At 35.4% G+C, this 19,555-nt stretch overlaps 1 protein-coding gene across 1 annotated transcript in view; it reads left to right on the top strand.

Annotated features, from left to right (window-relative positions):
• Positions 1–19,555, top strand: part of LOC138712031 (A disintegrin and metalloproteinase with thrombospondin motifs 12-like) — a 127,905-nt gene that overhangs the window by 25,907 nt on the left and 82,443 nt on the right. Inside the window, exons 8-9 of the mRNA XM_069843421.1 lie at positions 1,003–1,149; positions 4,401–4,545. Coding sequence (XP_069699522.1) covers positions 1,003–1,149; positions 4,401–4,545 — 292 coding nt within the window. The remainder of the gene's footprint in view (positions 1–1,002; positions 1,150–4,400; positions 4,546–19,555) is intronic.

The following is a 19,555-nucleotide window of genomic DNA, read 5'->3' as shown; positions in this document are numbered from 1 at the left end:
ATCAAACAACAGAAATAACTAAAATGCTCTCTCAATTAATATCACTCAATAAAAGAATTGTATTCCAATGGATACCATCCCATTGTGGAATCCTGGGAAACGAGAATGCGGATGCTTTAGCAAAGAAGGGCAGCACTGTTACTTACAGACCTGTTACTAAATCTACGTATTACTCTGTAAAGAGATTTATTAAATCTACATACTTAGACTTCAACAAACAAAATTTGATAACACAATCCCAAGGGAAAAAATGGAACTCTCTACATCATAATCCACAGTTGATTCCCGATTTACCACGAAAATCGTCTGTAGCTGCATTCAGATTGGCAACAGGCCATGATTGTTTGGCTAAACAGCTGCATAGAATTGGAATATATCAGTCCCCTAACTGCCCATTGTGCAACTCAAACCAAGAAATGGATTCGTAACACCTCAAAATCTGTGCTTCATTGGTTGGTCATGATAATATCTTTGAAAAATATTGGAGTGCAAGAGGTCAAATGACTTTATTGTCAAACGCCTGGCATTAGAAAACAACAACAACAACTTGGATTCGGAACACCTCAAAATCTGTGCTTCATTGGCTGGTCATGATAATATCTTTGAAAAATATTGGAGTGCAAGAGGTCAAATGACTTTATTGTTAAACACCTGGCATTAGAAAACAACAACAACTTTTTTAAAAACACAAAATAAAAAATAGGTTTCTTTAAATTTAATATCTGATTGTAAACTGTGTTTTGAGAAAATCCATAATAATTTTCCTTATTTCACACTCTTAATGTTTTGATTGGTTCTCACTGTTACGACTTTTGGAAAAAAAACGCTCCTCAATTGTTTCTGTCATTGCATTTTCTTGTAGAAATTGTTTTTTGAATGCTTGGTGGTTGTCTGAATTTTTTTGTTAATATCGTAGTTACTTTATTTACCTTATTTATACAGATAATTGTCATTGATTAGAATACTTGAGCATAATGAAATGTCTATTTTTTCTTAATTCAGCCTGGGAATAGATCACGACGATGAGAATGTGTCTGGTTGCAATGGAACACTACCTGATGGCATGCATACTGTCATGTATCCAACTATAACCATGAAGATCAAGGAGTGGTCCAATTGCAGCCGCGACTATCTTCAGACTTTCATCAAGTAGGTATCACCTTTGAATGTGTGTGTTTATGCTTTCTTTTATAGTAAGCCTATCTAGTCTTGCACGAGTTTCCTACTGAGAGTTTCAGTCCGTTGATTTTGTAAGGTGTTGACGAGATTGGATACTATGGAATGAGTGTTGAAATTACCAGTGAATTAGGGGCGTAAAAATAGTACTCCTTAATTATCCGGCAATTTTGTAATAGAGGCTGGAGAGACTTGTTTAATTTAGCTTGGTTTTTCGATAGTCCTTGCACTTAGGCTTGTATTGTCCAATTGCGCGTCCTATATATGTATTATGCTCTGATTGTCCAAGTCTGCCATTTGTGAATCCGATGCTGTTAGATGGACCACTCTGCCTCCTGAAGAGTCCGAGCCCATCGCAAACGAATAGCCTGCCCCAGCCTTTTTTTACTAACACTTATGATAGATCAAATGAAGGAAAAGTGGAGAATGATGTAGGAATTATAGAGGGAAACAGAAGAAACTCGATAAAACCCTCTGCAACGTCTGCTTTTTTTCACCACAAATTTCACCAGCCGAGGGTCCAACCTGAGACACATGGATGAAAGACCAACACGTTGGCATTGAGCTCTAGACGCAACTAGCCTACGACTTACTGCTGATGCCAATTAAGCGGGATACCTGAGACTCTAGTATATACGAGATTAAATAACGCTCATGAGGTCACGAATTATGAATAAAATCTGGAAAAGAGAAAAGACTATTAAAAATACGAGCGCGCCCTTCCTGATAAGACAATTTGAGGCTGTGAGAAGAATGTATGTGACCTCGAAGGGAGTTGCCCATTTGTCTCAGTCGTTTTTCGCCGATTCATTGAATGCACTTAAAGAAATTTTGAAGGGAAAGTCGAAAATGGACGTAACCTGATTGATATCACGTAAGGAAGGATATGCCGTAAAGCACAATCTAAAAACACGACTGAACAACAACAGTAGGGTAGGATCGTCTCTCCTAGATGTTAGTAGCAGGAGTAGAAAGAATAGTGAGATGCGAACACTATTTTATAAATAATTTTAACTTGACTTTTATACAATTTTATTGAAATATATTTTTTTATGAAATTCTGCCTATAACGAGAGTTGTTTAATTCATGCTTTTCTTTCAGAATATTCCATGCAAGAGCAAATGCCATTGTTAAAATTGGAAACTATTAATAAAGTTAAAGGGGGAACGAAAATTAGCTTTTGGGTGAAAATTTGGATTTATTTTTCTATTTATCCAATATATTATTTGGTTTTCCCTCTATAAAATAGAATATCACAAGTGACTAAACTCTTATTGTATCCATTCGAATTTTTAAAGTGTCTGAGAAGGAGTAGCCTATACTAATTTTAATTTTAACGCTCATTCTTCATAATTTTACGTATATTGGGTGGGAATCATATATATTTTTTCAATTTATTCTTCGATTTTTCCTCTTTCAAATGAAATATCACATGATTATACTTGCTTACTTACTCATGGCTTTTAGAGAACCCGGAAGTTCATTGCCGCGCTCACATAAGCCCGTCATCGGTCCCTATCCTGTGCAAGATTAATCTAGTCTCTACCATCATATCCCACTTCCCTCAAATCTATTTTAATATTATCTTTCCATTTACGTCTCGGCCTCCCCAAAGTTCTTTTTCCCTCCGGCCTCCTAACTAACACTCTATATGCATTTTTGGATTTGTCCATACGTGCCCATCTCAAACGTCTGGATTTAATATTCCTAATTATGTCAGGTAAAGAATATAATGCGTGCAGTTGTGTAACTTCCTCCATTATCCTGTAACTTTATCCCTCTTAGCCTCATATATTATCTGATCAAAACTGTGTTCCAATTCCTCACAGAAGCTATCCTTTATATCAGCGGTTATCAGCACAGTGCACACTCGGGCTAGCGTCTATTACCCGTGGATAAGAGAGGCACTAGCGTGCATCCGTGGCTGCTGGCGGGTATGCTTTTTGTCTCTCCCTTCTGCACAACGGTGCATATTGCGATACACTCCTTATCCGTTATCTATTTCAACGAGTTCTGATGACCATTGTTTTATATGGTCGTCTTTCTCTTCTGTACAAGTGTGAGCATTTATAACTACGATATCGCACAATCTACTCTTAAGTACTAAACACGATAACCTGTCACTCATAAATTCTACCTTTTTTACTGCTGATTTTATTCTCTTATGAATAAATTATTCCTAATTGGTATTATTGTTTCCTTCCTCATAATACAACAAGTAATCTCCTATTTGTGATATGCCATTCCCATCTAATCTACCCTCCTGTACTCCCACAAAGTCTATTCTTTATTTAGCTAGTTTTTTGCCACTAATGTTACCCCTCCTGCTCTGTATAGACTTCCAATGACATTCCAAGTACCAAATTTTATAACCTTATTTCTTTGCTGTGGTCGTGCCAGAGAATCAGTCTCATTCCGAGGGTAATGTTGGGGTTTCGTAACAAGCTGATGAGTTGTTAGCCCTTCACCCAACCCCCAAGCTGGAGGACCACCCCTTATCGGCTGTCCGCGACTGCTTATTCAATAATATATTTCGCAGCTACTTTCTCGTATCAGGAGGTCGTCTCCTCCGCAACCTGAGGATGCGCCATGCCGTGATGATAGGGACCCGCAATACGTGGATCACATGATTATACTAAAATTATACCCATGTTAACTTTTCGTTTTTCTGAAGGGAACAGTAGTAACCTAGATGTATAAGAAAATTTTATTTAACACTTATTTTCCGTAAGTTTAGTTTTCCATACAAGACGAATCTTTTCTCAGCCCCTATTTAATCTCGAAAGTTGTAATTATCAAGATATTTTAAACGTAGTGAAACAATATTTTTTTAAATCTGTTAAATTTTTTAGATGTTACAGGGGGTAGGGTAATGTACTGAAAATCGTTGAAAAAAATATACGAATGGGGAAAAATTATTTCTCAGTAAGAAAATAAGTTAGTGACAAAAATATTGTTTTAGCATGAAGTCAAATTATGTGTCCATGAACTGTAAAATAAATCAGCTGTCCAGCTTCAATAGTTTTTTTTTTAAAGTTCCTTATGCAAGACATAATTTAACATTATCAAGTTAGACAATTCCGCGTCCTCTTAATGTGATAAAATTTTCACTATTCCATATTTTGATAGAAGCTGACAAAGTGGGATATAGTCCCTCCCTTTTATGCCAGACTTTTAGCAATCACAGATAGATGGAGACTATAAAGTGAGTTTTTTTGTGTAGTTCCGGTTTCGCATCCTGTCTGATGGACTTGCCGTCGGATCACGATTTCAACATGGTGGACATCCTGCCAGGAGTCATGTACGATGCAGATTTCCAGTGTCAGACCATGTTGTCTTCCACTTCAGCGGAGTGCGCTATGGGACTTGTGAGTAGCCTACAAATGTATTGATACAATAAACAAAACCGAGTTATATTATTTTAGCGATCAATGCGAAAAATTAATTTGAAGAATGTGGCAAGAAGTAGGCCTATTTGTAAGTTTTGATGAATTACAAGGTAATTTTTAACACATACTATCTTCGCAAATCGAAATCATGTCGAATTAATTATCATCATTTACGTGATAAGCGCGAACACTGAGTAATTCTATATTTGTATCACAAACCTGGGCTGGAATTTATTACAAGTTTCATGTTTTGACAATATTCAATTTTTACGAATTATCTTACCTAATTTTATATTTCTTTAACTTTATAAAATTATTTCATCGACTGAATAACAACCACTGAGTCAGAAAGGATGACATCATTCGTAATTTTTATGTGTAAGAAAATAAATTGCAAAAACTATTATTATCACCGCATTATTAGTCATACAAGACATAGGCTATAGGCTCTTGCTGTTGGAAAAAATGTGTTTAAATACCTACCCACGTCACTTGCGAGATTCGCGTTCAGTATATTATGGATAGCTGGCAGGACTATGACCCATTTTCAAGTTTCACACCACTTCGGCGGGCCACGCTGTGCATGATGTGTATCTGTGGAGAGTTATGTCGTGTACTAGGGTGAGTGATGTGTAAGTGTTGGTGTAAATGTAGTGTAGTAGTAGTAGTAGTAGTAGTAGTAGTAGTAGTAGTAGTAGTAGTAGTAGTATTTATTTATTTAACCTGGTAGAGATAAGGCCGTCAGGCCTTCTCTGCCCCTCTACCAGGAGATTCCAAGTACAATATGAACAATAAAATTACAATTAGTATTAAATTTATAATTACAATTACAAATAACATTACAATTAGTACACAAAAAATTTGTTACCTGTTTACAAGGTTTCATAAAAATCTGCTAAGTAGATGAGAAGTTAATTTTGTGTAAATGCACCTCTAGAAAGTGGTAATTCGTCTTATGGAACCGTAAATATAGTTTGTACACAAAAAAAATATATGCTACCTATAACTTCCGTACAATGTTTCATAAAAATCTGTTAGATAGGAGAGAAGTTATTAATTTTGTCTAAAATCAGGCTCTATAAAGGGGTAGTTCCTCTTACTCAAACGTATTACAGTTTATACATAAAATATGTAGTACCTATAATATATGTATAAAGTTTCATAAGAATCCGTTGAAATCCAGAGAAGTTATTTTGTCCATCTAGATGTGCGTTTTTGCACGATATGCGCTGGCACAAAACTTTGTTAATGCTGCTACTGACAGTTGTGATAGTAATGATGATTCCAGTGCTAGCGCTGCAGGTACTGATGATTATGAAAATCCAGTTGAGTAGCCTAACTTGTACATTGAATTCTGTAAAAACTTTATAAACAAAGATTAAAGGTTGTAGATTGGCGAAGAAAAATATCCTTTGCTAACGATAATGGAGGTAACTTGCAAATATAATTACATCAGTGTTCTCTAACCCTACAAGAAATGTTGGAAGCATATACAAATAAAACAAATTAAGAGACAGTAAATATCCTTGAACTCTAAATTTGAAGTCAATGATAGATTAATAAAAGAAATTACGAGTATTAAAAATTCTGGAAGAAAATTAATTGCTTGCATATTACAGAGATGTAATGAAGGTCAAATCAGTTAAATGAAACTACATGGGAAAACAAGTACTTGCATATAGCATCGAAAGTTAGAAAGTACTAAACAATTAGATTCATTCTAACTTACACACTAGAACCAAGATCTGAAGAACAAAAATGCAACATTTTAGAAACTGCATAATATTATGTATCATGAACAAAAATACTGTATTAGGTGTGATGAGACAAGACCGTATAAGAAACCAATAAATATGATAATGAAGTGATGTACCAACTACAAATGAATAGAGAGGGAATAAATAAAGAGAATACACATTATTGCAAGAAGTAAAATAACGTAATTGAATAATGAATGATATTATAAAAAGGTTATGTAAGTCACAAAAAATGAAGTGAAAGGATTATGCTTAATGTATGAATTGCTTGGATTAAACTGCAAAAGCTGGAGAATTAATCAAATCTACACCCAGTTGGGCCAATCATACGGGACAATTGAGGCAGCAACCGGAAAAAGGGTCCATAAGCAAAAGTCATGTTTCGAGAAAACAAATATTGCAAGATTCATTTTATGTAATTGCGATTTTAATGCACTTTTATTAAAATAACAATTTGCATACTGTTACAATAATATTTGTCTATTAGTTTTTGTTAAATAATGCATTCCGACTTCAATAGTGTTATAAATAAATAAATAAATAAATAAATAAATATATATATATATATATATAATATTTTATTAGGGCATTTTATAGGAATTTTTTTCAGATACGTTTATTTTATCAAAATACTTTCAATATGATTATAACTTAGCAGAAATTAAACATCAGCATTGAAGAGCACACATTACAGAAGGTTATAAGTTCATAATCATTTTAGTAAAATTATATTTCTTACATATATCTCACAGTTACGTCATAACTTGTACCGAATACGTAAAAATAAACAATATCTGTTGGGTGCAGAATACATATTACAGGTTATTTAGTATTAATCTAGAATGGATTCACACTTACTTCAAAGTTTATCTTCAGAGTGCAGTTTACACTTTAGTGTACATCCTGGATGGACTCACACTCATTTTGAGGATCATCTTCACTGATGTTTGCTGAGTTCCACAAATAAGCAAGGGTGCATGGGTTCATTCAATTAGCTATCCTGCACTCTGTTTATAAGATATTGAAACGGAACTACGTAAGCAAGTAGATTTTAAAACGGAGAATCGAATTAATCATTCTCATGGAAAAGAGCCTATAGACCTATGGGCCCACCTCAATTGAAGACGTAGCTGCAATGCTGCAATAAGGGCCCATAGCCCCATAGGTTCTTTTTCCGGAGAACGCATAAATCGATTATCCGTAGTTTCTTTGTTATACCCACAAAGTTTCATTGAGAAGTGTTGAACAGTAATGCTGATAAACCTGCTTATTTTATTATATACTATAGGCCCTGTACTGTTTTCAAAAATTACAACTCTATGTACGGTATCTCAGAACAGCATTTAGGAGTATGGGCTCTTATTGTAGCTACGTCCTCAATTATGCTCTCTTCTTAGCCGTTCCTCCGTGACTCGAACACCATTGAAGCCATCCAAGACGTTGGACGATGCTAGAAATTGGAGTGTTCCTTATGGTGACCATGTTGGGCCAAAAACTTTCCAGCACAGAAACTATTAATTTGCGAAAACAGATTGTCACACAGAATGTCTTCTGTTTCACCGATTTCTAACTTGCATACCCGCGACAGTCAGAATTGCCAATTAAATCTTCTGTTTCGAGGAACAATTTTATTCGCTGTTAAAATTCATATAATTACTATTCGCATATTTCTACGCCAGTGATTAATTCACCCCACATACGTGCCCGATCATACGTAGTGCATTTAGATCGTACGCGGAGCACGTCGATTATACCGGAGAATGAGGAAAGGAAGGGTTGAACATTCTCATAACCAGGCTTCGGATCAGGGACACTTTAGCAACCATTGTACGCACAACTTGACTATAGAGTTCCTTGAACATAGTAGACAGACATACTGTGAATGTAAACAATTAGTCAATGTGCTGCGTTATATTCTACTGTTAGTCTAATAATATAATCCAGTGACGGTGAAAATGAAGTACCGGTAGGACATATACCTCAAAGTTTTCATGTCCCTTGGCAACGTTGAAGGCGTTAGCGTTACAATGAACAGCCATGTAGCTACATGCTTGCAACTTAGTTCGAAAAAACTATTCACTATGAATTGAAAAAAACACTGTAACGGCGTGAGTTCGTTTCGTAGAGAGAGACAGCATAATACTGTACCTCTGATCACGAACCGGATTGTACACTAACCCACAGGTAAACGAAACTCAACGCGCCACCTTACTCCATCTGTACTCCGTTGCACTGTAATTTCACTTCATTCTTAAGTTGTCTCGAATCCTAAGCCAGATCATAAAATACTATCACAATAGAGGCGACCAAGAAGTCGTAAAGTAAGTTCCAATCCGACTGGGCTCTTCATTTCTTATGCACAGAATATGGAGGCGATGTTATGCGCCTAATATGCAGAAAACATTTTGTTACTAAGAAAAGTAGTATCAAACGACAGTAAGAAATATTTAATGTCGATAAACATAGAGAAGTTGAATTGTTAGAATACTACCTACTTTCAGAAGGAAAAGAAGTGAAGTCTAAAGGAACTGCACAGCGAATAACCTATAAACCCCTTTTTTCTATCAGCTTAGTTTACTGCGCTGAATATTACGACCGGCCAAGTTATTTAAACACAACATTGGATAAATAATAAATAAATAAAGAATTAAAGAAACAAATAAATGAATATACACCGTGTCCCGCTTAGAGGGATCGAGAAATAAATGCTCACCACTTAAAACTAGATAAAGATATCGTTGAGATATACATCTGACAAGATAGAGAAACTTTCCAAGGTTATGAAACAAAGTCTGAAAAGAGTTGCATGCGTAACTTTCGTTTGTTTATTGGTGAAACAAGCCTGGCGCCATTTTGTAGGAAAACACGCCATGGTCAACATGTGGACACTACAACAGAAAGTTCAGTGTGTGCTATGGCTAGCAGAAGAAAAATCTGTTACGCAAGTACAACGCCGTGCTCGTCGTACATGGATAGGTGGATCGGAAGACGAGGACCCATTGCCTGGACAATCAGGCCCCCGTTCTGACTCCCTTGGACTTTTTTCTGAGGCTTTGTGAAGGATGCTGTGTACGAAAGGGGCAGAGCTAACACTTTAGAGGAACTAAGACAACGCATCACAAATGCAGCTGCGCTAGTGACTCCACAAATGCTACAGAACACTTGGCAGGAGGTTGAATACCGTCGTTTAGATGTCTGCAGGGCAACTCAAGGCGCACACATCGAGTTAAATTCAGCATTCTCCGAAACTTGGAGTTTTTTTACATCAAGTTACGTGAAAAGTTATGTTAATGAACCATTATTTCTGCAGTGCCTGGGAAAATCGACATAGGTCAGTTTCCACAAACCTTTTTTGATAATTTATTGACAACTTACGGAACTTACTCGCTTGGAAAAAGAGACATAAGTATTTCTCCCATTAAAATAATTCATACAGAAAAAAATCAAATCGACATAAACCAGTGTAAGTTGGCAATAAATTATTTGACTTATGCCACTTTTCCCAAGCACTGCTGATTTACGCTTGAAATTATCACTTATTTCTCGATCCCTCTAAACGGGACACAGTGCATATAACAATAATAATCATCATTACAAAAGTGTCTGAGCTATTACGTGAATACGTATAATTCCTTGCCTTATTACGTGCAGCCATCAATACAAACTACGACTATTTATGTGAAGTTATAGTTAAGATTCCCTGAACTGAAGGGCCTGGTTTGGTGTCACAAGAACAACAGGCTCTTGCAAAGAAGACAGCTTTAAAAGAGCTGTTAATTGTGTCGTCTGTAGTAGTGAACATTGCCGTGTTTATTAATTACAAGGCGTAGACGATTCAATTACCAGGATTGTATTTGCATATGACAAACTGTCGTGAGCACACACACGCATTCATAAACTAAAGCAATACTCGTAGATAAAGTTCTACATGCCATTTTAATAAGAATGGAACCGGCTCGCTTTGAATCAGAGATCACAGCTTCTCTATTGACACGTTATGCGACATTTGTAATTCGACTTGTTAACATCATAAGTCACTTTCAGGGCGTGAGCCAGGTGTTAGGGCGGAGTACAGACTGGTCCTGTTACGATTTCTGCACAGGTGTATCTGACGTGCAGATGGAGACTGATATTTTATTTTGAAGTACCTGCTCTTATTTCTTCTTTATGAGATAAAGCAAAGTTTGTAAGTAATATAACGATTCTATATCAAAATAAAACATGTAACTCATCATAAGCTACAAGTACAATGCATGTGTCTCAGTAACAAACTTCAATCAGTTGGTTTAACAAGAAAACCGTCCCAGGTCGTGTAGCTTGAATTTAATGAAAATGCATATTTAAGCTAATTTTTCGTCCGTTAAGGAACGTGGCGATAATTGTTCGTTTCACGTTTTCCTCGTTTACGCAATATAATCCTGAAAATCGATGTTACTTATGCCGTTTCTTGCGCGCACTCGGATCCTCATAGTTTCGGGACACCGTATCACAGCTCCTGCATTAAAACTCTAGTCTATTTTCTTTTTCTCTTAACTCACATTAATAGAGCACTCTTGCTGAAATACAAATTCAATTTGAATTTAAAATACGTATTAACTTTGTGACTCACCTTAAATGTGATAGTGGGATTCGAAATGAAGTGGTCGGAACAATGAGTCATTGAACAGTACAAACATTTTTCATAGGCTCGCTTTTCACACTCTTGTGTAACACACTCACTGTCTCCAACATGCAACATTGTTGCAATAACGTTGTCAAACTTTCTCACATATTCCTCTGTCACATATCTACACCTCTGCCACTCGTATTTTAGCAGGTGAATGAAAGTGTTCACACACAATAAAATGCAATATCATTATGAAGCCCCTATCGAGCAATGTGTCTAGGATGTTTTCACAGATAATTCTATGTATGATATACTCTTCTAGCCTTCGAATTGAAATTTTATATTGCCTAAAAATATACACATCCAAGGGTTGTAAAAATCTTGTAGTTTTTGGAGGGATAATTTGTGTTTTAATTGTCTTACCAACTAGAAGTATTGTTTACTCCTTCAAAAGTAAATATAGTGTCATCTATGTGACCACTCCAGGAATCCAGAAGCAGTAGTGTGTCTTTCTTAACATCCGGGAGAAATACATCTCTTAACCATCTTCTCACTTGATTTTATTGTCAGTTTATCGTAACTACTTACATCGACCACGACATTAAGGCTGGTATTCATAGTCGACACTTTATATCACCACTTTGCAAAGTGACACTTTTGACGAAAGTGGCTATTTCATATTAGTGACATTCATAGACGATTGAAGAAGTGCACTTTACAAAGTTTCACTTTACGCCAGCAAAGTGTAGAGTTACAATTTGGTTGGTAACAGAAGTCCCACAATGCCTTTGAAAACAAGTGAACAAACAATAACAAATTAATGTGTAACCCACAGATTATAACCCTTGTGATTTGAGTTGGGACCTAATTAATAAAAAATATATATTTAAAGTTGTTTTATTTCAGTTTCTAGTTTTCGCTGCCGATAGTTTAGATTATTTTAGTCAGCTCAGATATATAATATTTTATTAAATAGATTGCGATACTGCTGGTGAAATTAGGTTAGGTTTTGTACAGTACATAGCTGATACATTGATTTATATAGTTAGATTAGGTTGTGTACATATCTTTTTCATTGATTTATATCGTAAAGTTAGGTTTTGTATGTATCAGTTCCACTGATTTATATAGTTAGGTTAGATTTTGTACATATTTTCTATTGGTTTATGTAGTTAGGTTAAGTTGGACTGAGTAGGTTATGTTTTGTGTATATATTTCATTTATATCGTTAGAGTAGTTTTTAAACGTACCTGCTTCATTGATATACCTAATTATTCCCTTTATTTTCATTTTTGCCTTTATCGTGAATAGTGAATAGAAGTCAAAAGAATGAAATAAACACATTAGGCCTATTGCTGCTATTATTATTATTATTATTATTATTATTATTATTATTATTATTATTATTATTATCATCATTGTTATTATTATTACTATCATTATTATTATTATTACTATCATTGTTATTATTATTATTATTATTATTATTATTATTATTATTATTGTTATTATTTTCTCTCTCTCTTGTTTCCATTATTGGCTGCTCTTCAGGAATATTTTTAATGCAAATTCTTCTACAATGCAAAACAAATTAGGCCTAATGGTATGAGATCTCTTTTTATGGTGAGTTTATACTAGTTAGGTTAGATTTTGTACCTACATATATGCTATTGGTTTATGTAGTTAGGTTAAGTTGGACTGAGTAGGTTAAGTTTTGTGTATCCTATTTCATTTATATCGTTAGGTTAGTTTTAGTTCATTGATATATCGTTTTATTCCCTTTATTTTCATTTTTTTTTCGTGAATAGGGAATAGAAGTCAAAAGAATGAAATAAACACATTACTACTCCTGCTGCTATTATTATTATTATTATTATTATTATTATTATTATTATTATTATTATTATTATTTTCTCTCTCACTCTTGTTTCCATTATTGGCTGCTCTTCAGGAATATTTTTAATGCAAATTCTTCTAATGCAAAACAAATTAGGCCTAATGATATGAGATCTCTTTTTATGGTGAGGTTATAACTGCACATGAACTAGAGACAGTATCTCAGCAAAAGCCGCCATATCATAAGTTATGTATTGCTTACCGGCATGAAAATATATATTATCGAAATAATGATTATATGAACATCGAGATGAATCTCATCTCAAAATACAGGTAGTCAACAAAAATGAAAATCGTTTTAAACCCAATATAATTACGAATCTGCTTACAAAGCAGGCACGTGAGATCTCGCAATGCTAATTTAAGATGGTTACGCCTACATTAGATTGAACTTAGTTTCATATTATTTAAGTTAAAAAATTCGTTTCAGTAATAAAAAATAGGTCATATAGGAATATCTACCTACATATCACTTCATCGAATTGAGGTTATAAATATACGAATGTTACTACAGAAATACCTGAACTATAATATTATAGATATTAATGTACGGTACATATCTATAGCATAGAATTTTAATGCAGTCAATAACTGTATTATTGGAGGCACTGGCAAACCTCCATTATTCGTTTTTGTCAACTGGTCATCGAAAAGATGAGCAATCTCAATAACAGTTTGCTTTATCAAGTCGGAACCGTTTTTTTTAATTCTATATCATTATAAAATTCCACGGGATTGTCTTTAGGCCTATCTCTAATGTAGCGCTTTCGTACATTGTCCACTAATTGTGCCATCTCTTCCGCATGTTCTAATAAATAATTTGACAACTTCCAAGACGTCCGCCATTTTTCTACAAAGTGACACTTTCGGCTCAAAGTGTGGTCGGAAGTACACTTTCATCCAAAGTGATCCTTTGCACCAAAGTGTCGACTGTGCAACGGAAAAGTGATACTTTGCGTCTTTCAAAGGACACTTTAATCGAAAGTGTCGATTATGAATACCAGCCTAAATGACTTATCTATACGTTGTTTTACTATAGGTCCAAATATCTTTGAAGCATATTGGAGTGCAAGAGGCCAAATGACTTTATTGTCAAACGCCTGGCAATAGACAACAACAACAACAACAACAACATTTTTAGGTCCAAATTTCCCTTTCGGTTCTAGAAAGCATAGTAGGCCTATGTACAATCGTGTTCCTAGACTTCCAACTGAATACCTATAGATTTTGACGGTGTACGAATGAGTGAAAGATGCCATGGATTGCTACTACTACTACTACTTTATTAATGTCAGTTAAGAGAAAACAAATTGACTAGAGCATTAATGCGAAAGCTGTGATATGGTGTCGCGAAGTTATGAGGATTCGAGTGCGCTCAAGAAGCGATATAAGTAGCAACGAGGAAAAGCGAAACGAATGGTTATCGCTACATTTCTTAACGAACAAAAATTAGCTTAAATATACATTTTTATTACATTCAAGCTATACGATTTGGGACGGTTCCTTTGTGTAAGGCAGACAAGAAATTTTACTTGGATCTTGAGATTCCACTGATCTTATATATATTCTCTGAGTAACAAACCAATCATTGAAATAGGTAATGTGAAAAAGGATGTAAATCTAATTTTTCTTCATTCTGAATTTCTCAGGAGTAATGTTTTCATGAACATTGATTTGATAAACAGTCAGAGTCTATAAGAAAATACATGATATCGACTGTGCTAAGGTTTGAGTGATAATGGGCATATGGTAACATCAAGTTGTCTCTCTGCAGATAAAGCCAACTCTCTGTTTACATACATGTGTAAATGATCTCAACGAGATCAAGTGGAATTTGTGGTGCACATAGATAACCTTTGGGACTGATTTTATAGAGTTATTTCAATTTCCCAAATCATAATCATTTATCAAAGCCACCACTACCATACTAACCATCATCATTATTAAGATTTTATGTTAGTGAACTTGCCTCCAATGTTTCACCATCGCCAAGAACAAATCCGAAGTTGGCTATCTGATTTTCATTTTCTATGAGTTTCTGCTTGATAGAGATGCCTGGGTCAAGTGACGGGAATTATACTGGCAAGAAAAGACTGATCACTGTGGAAGACGGCATTATTTAACTGTGACCTTCATACAGCATGGTATGCATAAACACAATTGACTAAGAATGACTGATTCACACTTAAAGAATTCTATAACACTTTGAGCTCTCACCCTGCGTGAACTTCGCCATCTTTCACACAGCCACTCGTATTCTCACTAATTGACCCGTAATTACTGTAGAAATTCAATCAAATTGACGTTTGTTAACCACAGATCATTAATATATTGCATAATTATACACTAAACATTAACTAGAACCAACCATTTTGACCAAACGTCTTTGCATTGTTTGCACGAACTGAAATTTTGCAATAGTGGTTGAAATCTAATAAAAACAGTTGGAAGAAAATTTATCTACGTGAGAGAAAGCTTAATGTTTGGAGGGATGTTTTAGGCATTGAGAACGTGGTACAATTTTTAGGAGAACAGGAACAGAATGCTTTCATATCCAAATCTCAGAACAAATTAAAATGTCCTTCAACATTTTAATAATTAAATTTTAATCCATCGGCGTAGTTCAGGCGGTAGTGTTATTTCCTACTGACCCACACCTGCGTTGGGATGAGATGATGATGGATATTTGTTAGAATGTTACAGTGATACCGGAGCTGTGTTACCTGAACTATGAGATTGTTACACAAGTTACATGAACAATTTCAAGGGAAAAATTGTTCCGGGGCCGGGTATCGATCCCGGGACCTCTGGTTGAACGTACCAGTGCTCTTACCAACTGAGCTACCCGTGCTGAGCATAATATATACGTCACTGTGTACGTTAACAGAAACCACAATTCCAAGTCACACAGAGCTTGTGTGCACTCGATGTGGGTCTCTGGCATTTCGTCAGCCCACGCGAGTTGTGTGGATATAAAGGAAAAAGTTGAGACGGTGTCGGGTGGAGTTCCCGGGTAGCTCAGTTGGTAAGAGCGCTGGTACGTTCAACCAGAGGTCCCGGGATTGATGCCCGGCCCCGGAACAATTTTTCCCTTGAAAATATTCAAATCTGCTTTACAGGAAGCTTTACCTGAAAGACTGGATTTGCACAAGTTACATATTTATTTATTTATGTATTCTGGTGTAGTTAAGGCCATCAGGCCTTCTCTTCTCCACAACACCAGGAATACAAATACAATAATAAAAATAAACAGAAAAAAAATACACTATATACAAAGTAAAGGTACACAAGAAATAGAGAGGAAAAAACACTATAAACAAACTAAAGCCACACAAAAATATACACAGATTGCAGTCATACAAACTTTAAATGATTAATTAATTGTATCCTAACTAATTAACTAACATAAACAAGAAACTTGCAATTTTAATCTAGATTAAAAAAGAAATAGAGAAAAAAACACAAATCAATACTTCTAGCAATACCTAAAAACATTAACTAAGAAAAAATTTTCCAATTTAATTTTCAATTGTGATAAAATCCGGCAGTCCCTGACGTCATTAGGTAACGAATTCCAGAGGCGAGGTATTTCTACAGTAGTGGAAGATGAGTATAAAGACGTTCTATGATGAGGGATAGAAAGAAGTGCTTGATGTCGATTTCGAAGAGTTGTAAGAAATTGAAAGCGCGATAACAGATAATTCGGAGTAGAAGTATGCATGATTCTAAACAGAAGAGACAGTGAATGTATTTGTATTCGTTCCTTCAGACGCACCCATGAAAGTAACTGGAGGGAAGGTGTTATATGGTCAAATTTACGAGTATTGCAGATGAGTCGTATGCACACATTATGAATACGTTGTAGTCTCTCAGCTAAGAGTGAACTTACATTAGTTAGCAAGGAATCGCAATAATCAAAATGGGGCATTACAAGTGTCTGAATAAGATTCTTTTTTAGAATAAGTGGTAGAAATTCTTTCATATGGAACAAGGAGTGTAGTTGAGAAAATATTATTTTGCAAATGTGTGTTACTTGAGTGTTCCAATTTAGATCGCTCTCCATAAAAATGAGAAGATTTTTAACTGTTTCACTGTATTTAACAATAATCCCATTCAATATTATATGTGGTATAGTACTACTATCAAGAGTGCTTCGTAGACGATTATGTCCATTACGATTGCTTGCGATATCTCTGGATTTAACCTTAATCCAAATTTGTGTGCTCACAGTGAAATCGAATTCAAGTCTTCGTTTATTTTGTTTACTGCGTCACTAGTCTCGTCAGGGTGGAAATGCAAATAAATTTGCAAGTCGTCAGCATACATATGGTATCTGCAGTGTTTTATCATATTAGTCACGTCATTAATATAGATCATGAAGAGTAAAGGTCCGAGAACTGATCCTTGTTGAATTCCAGATTTCACGACATACCATTTTGAAGAATAATCGCATGCAATGACACATTGTTGACGTTCGCGAAGATAGGATTCAGACCAAGTAACAGAACTTTCAGAAAGATTCAGAAGTCTTCATTTACATAATAGAAGGTCCGTGTCAACTGTATCAAATGCCTTACTGAAGTCAAGTGATGTCAGTAATGTTAATTTACGTTCATCCTTGGCTTCACGTATATCCTCATTCATTTTAGTAGTGCTGTAGTCGTACTATGTCCATTTCTGAACCCGGATTGGTATTCGTCCAGTAAGGCATGTTCGGTTAGATAGTTCATTAATTGTTTGTGAATAATACGTTCCAGAGCTTTTGATAGAGCAGGTAGGATACTATTTTTTATAATTGGACGGAAATCATTTGCACATAATGGGGTTTTAATTTTGGGGATCGGACGGATAAAGGCTTTCTTCCAGAGGTTCGGGTAGGTAGAAGTTATGAGTGAGGCACTGAATATATGTGTTAATGTCGGCAGTATTATGTCCAATATTTTCTTCAATAATATTACACTAATATTATCCACACCTTCAGCTTTAGAAGTAATACGTTTTATTGCCGCTCTTATTTCAGTTTCTGTGACATAAGTGAAGAAAAATATTTCTCTATTCGGAATTGGAGTCATTTGTAATTCGTTAACTGTCTGCTGTTTGTCGACCGTATCCAAGGTTATTGACTGTACAGTTGCAAAATGGTCATTTAGTTCATCAAGAGAAACTGGCACATCTGAGTCCTGGGATTTCCTAAACCAATTGCCCGTAAGTTTCTCCACAGTTTGGAAGGGTCAGCTCCCACCTTCAAGATGTTATGAAAATGTCTCAGTTTTGCGTTTCTAATGGCTTGAGTAGTTCTGTTACGTAAGAGTTTATAATAATTATATGAGATTTCTGTCTTGTCATGTTTAAACATTTTGTATGCAGTGTTTCTGTCCATAATCATACTATGTATGTCAGCAGTTATCCATGGTGCTGGTGTACTTTTTACGCGTTTAGATTTGATAGGAGCATGCTTGTCATATAAATTTATAATGTACTGATTTAGTTTAACAACTTTCTCGTCAACAGTATGTAAGGTCCATATTGAGTCCCAGGGAATCTTCATTGCGTCTTCAAGTAGTTGGGTTTCATCAACACGTTTCAAGTCACGTTACGTTATGAGTTTAGGCGTGGGCTTGGGACACTTCAAAGAATATACTAGATAAATAATATCATGGTGCGAAATTCCCGAAGCCGCACATTGTCCATGTTTTTGTACTTTGTCTGCATTCTTCGTAATAATTAAGTCTAATAAGGTGGGTTCAAGAGGAAGGACTGCTAGATCAAGACCCCGGAACATGGTCAATAGATGTCCAGTGTAGTTCGAATCAGAGGCTAACAAATTTGTGTTAAGATCACGCATTATTAAGACGTGTTCATAATCTGTGATGAATTCCAATATCGAAGATACACCGGGGACTGAACCGGGTCCACAGGATTGTGGCAGACTCGCTGGGCTGCTGATCCGGAGCTGCGTTCGGGCTTGGGTTGGATCCCCCTTTGGTCTTTTGTTTCTTCCGAGGTTTTCCCCAGCCGTGGGACTGAAGCCGGATGTTCTATGGCGAGTCTATGGCGAGTCCTTGGCATCAACCCCTTTGATTTGATTACCTGGTTGGGTTTCTCCGAGGTTTTCCCCCACCAAAAGGCAAATGCCGGGTAATATTTTGGCGAATCCTCGGACCTCATCTCATCTCATCTCACTACATCTCGCAAAAAAAAAAGCACAAAATTGTAAAAATTGTAGAAAATTACTAAATTGTAAAACTATAAAAATTTGTAAAAATTGTAATATTGTAAAATGTTGACTTGTTCCACAACTTAAAGCTTCATTGGTCATGTAAGATCTATGGAATAAAATAAATGAATGAATGAAATGAATAAGTCCAACCCTTTACCCATCGTGGAGGCTTGTGTCCAATAGTTGAAAGTGATATATTTTATTACTGAAATGTGTAACCAAGAAGAAAAGGCATTATCTATACTGATAATAAAACTGTAACCTAATTTTTTTTTTGCTATTTTCGCTTTTACAAAAATTAATTGATATTAGCATATATAATGAACTGTCCTGAGACCGGAAATCGCAATTTTGAAAATTTTGTTTGTATGTCTATATGTTTGTTACCTTTTCACGCAATAATGGCTGAACAGATTTCTACGAAAATTGGTATAAAAATGTTAGTTCCAGACATTTTAGGTACATGGCATTGAAAATACTTCCTTTGAAAGGAGGATTATAAGGGCCGAA

The sequence above is a fragment of the Periplaneta americana genome, chromosome 13, assembly GCF_040183065.1.
Source record: "Periplaneta americana isolate PAMFEO1 chromosome 13, P.americana_PAMFEO1_priV1, whole genome shotgun sequence".
Taxonomy (NCBI): domain Eukaryota; kingdom Metazoa; phylum Arthropoda; class Insecta; order Blattodea; family Blattidae; genus Periplaneta; species Periplaneta americana.
This window is presented reverse-complemented; position numbering and strand designations above follow the sequence as displayed.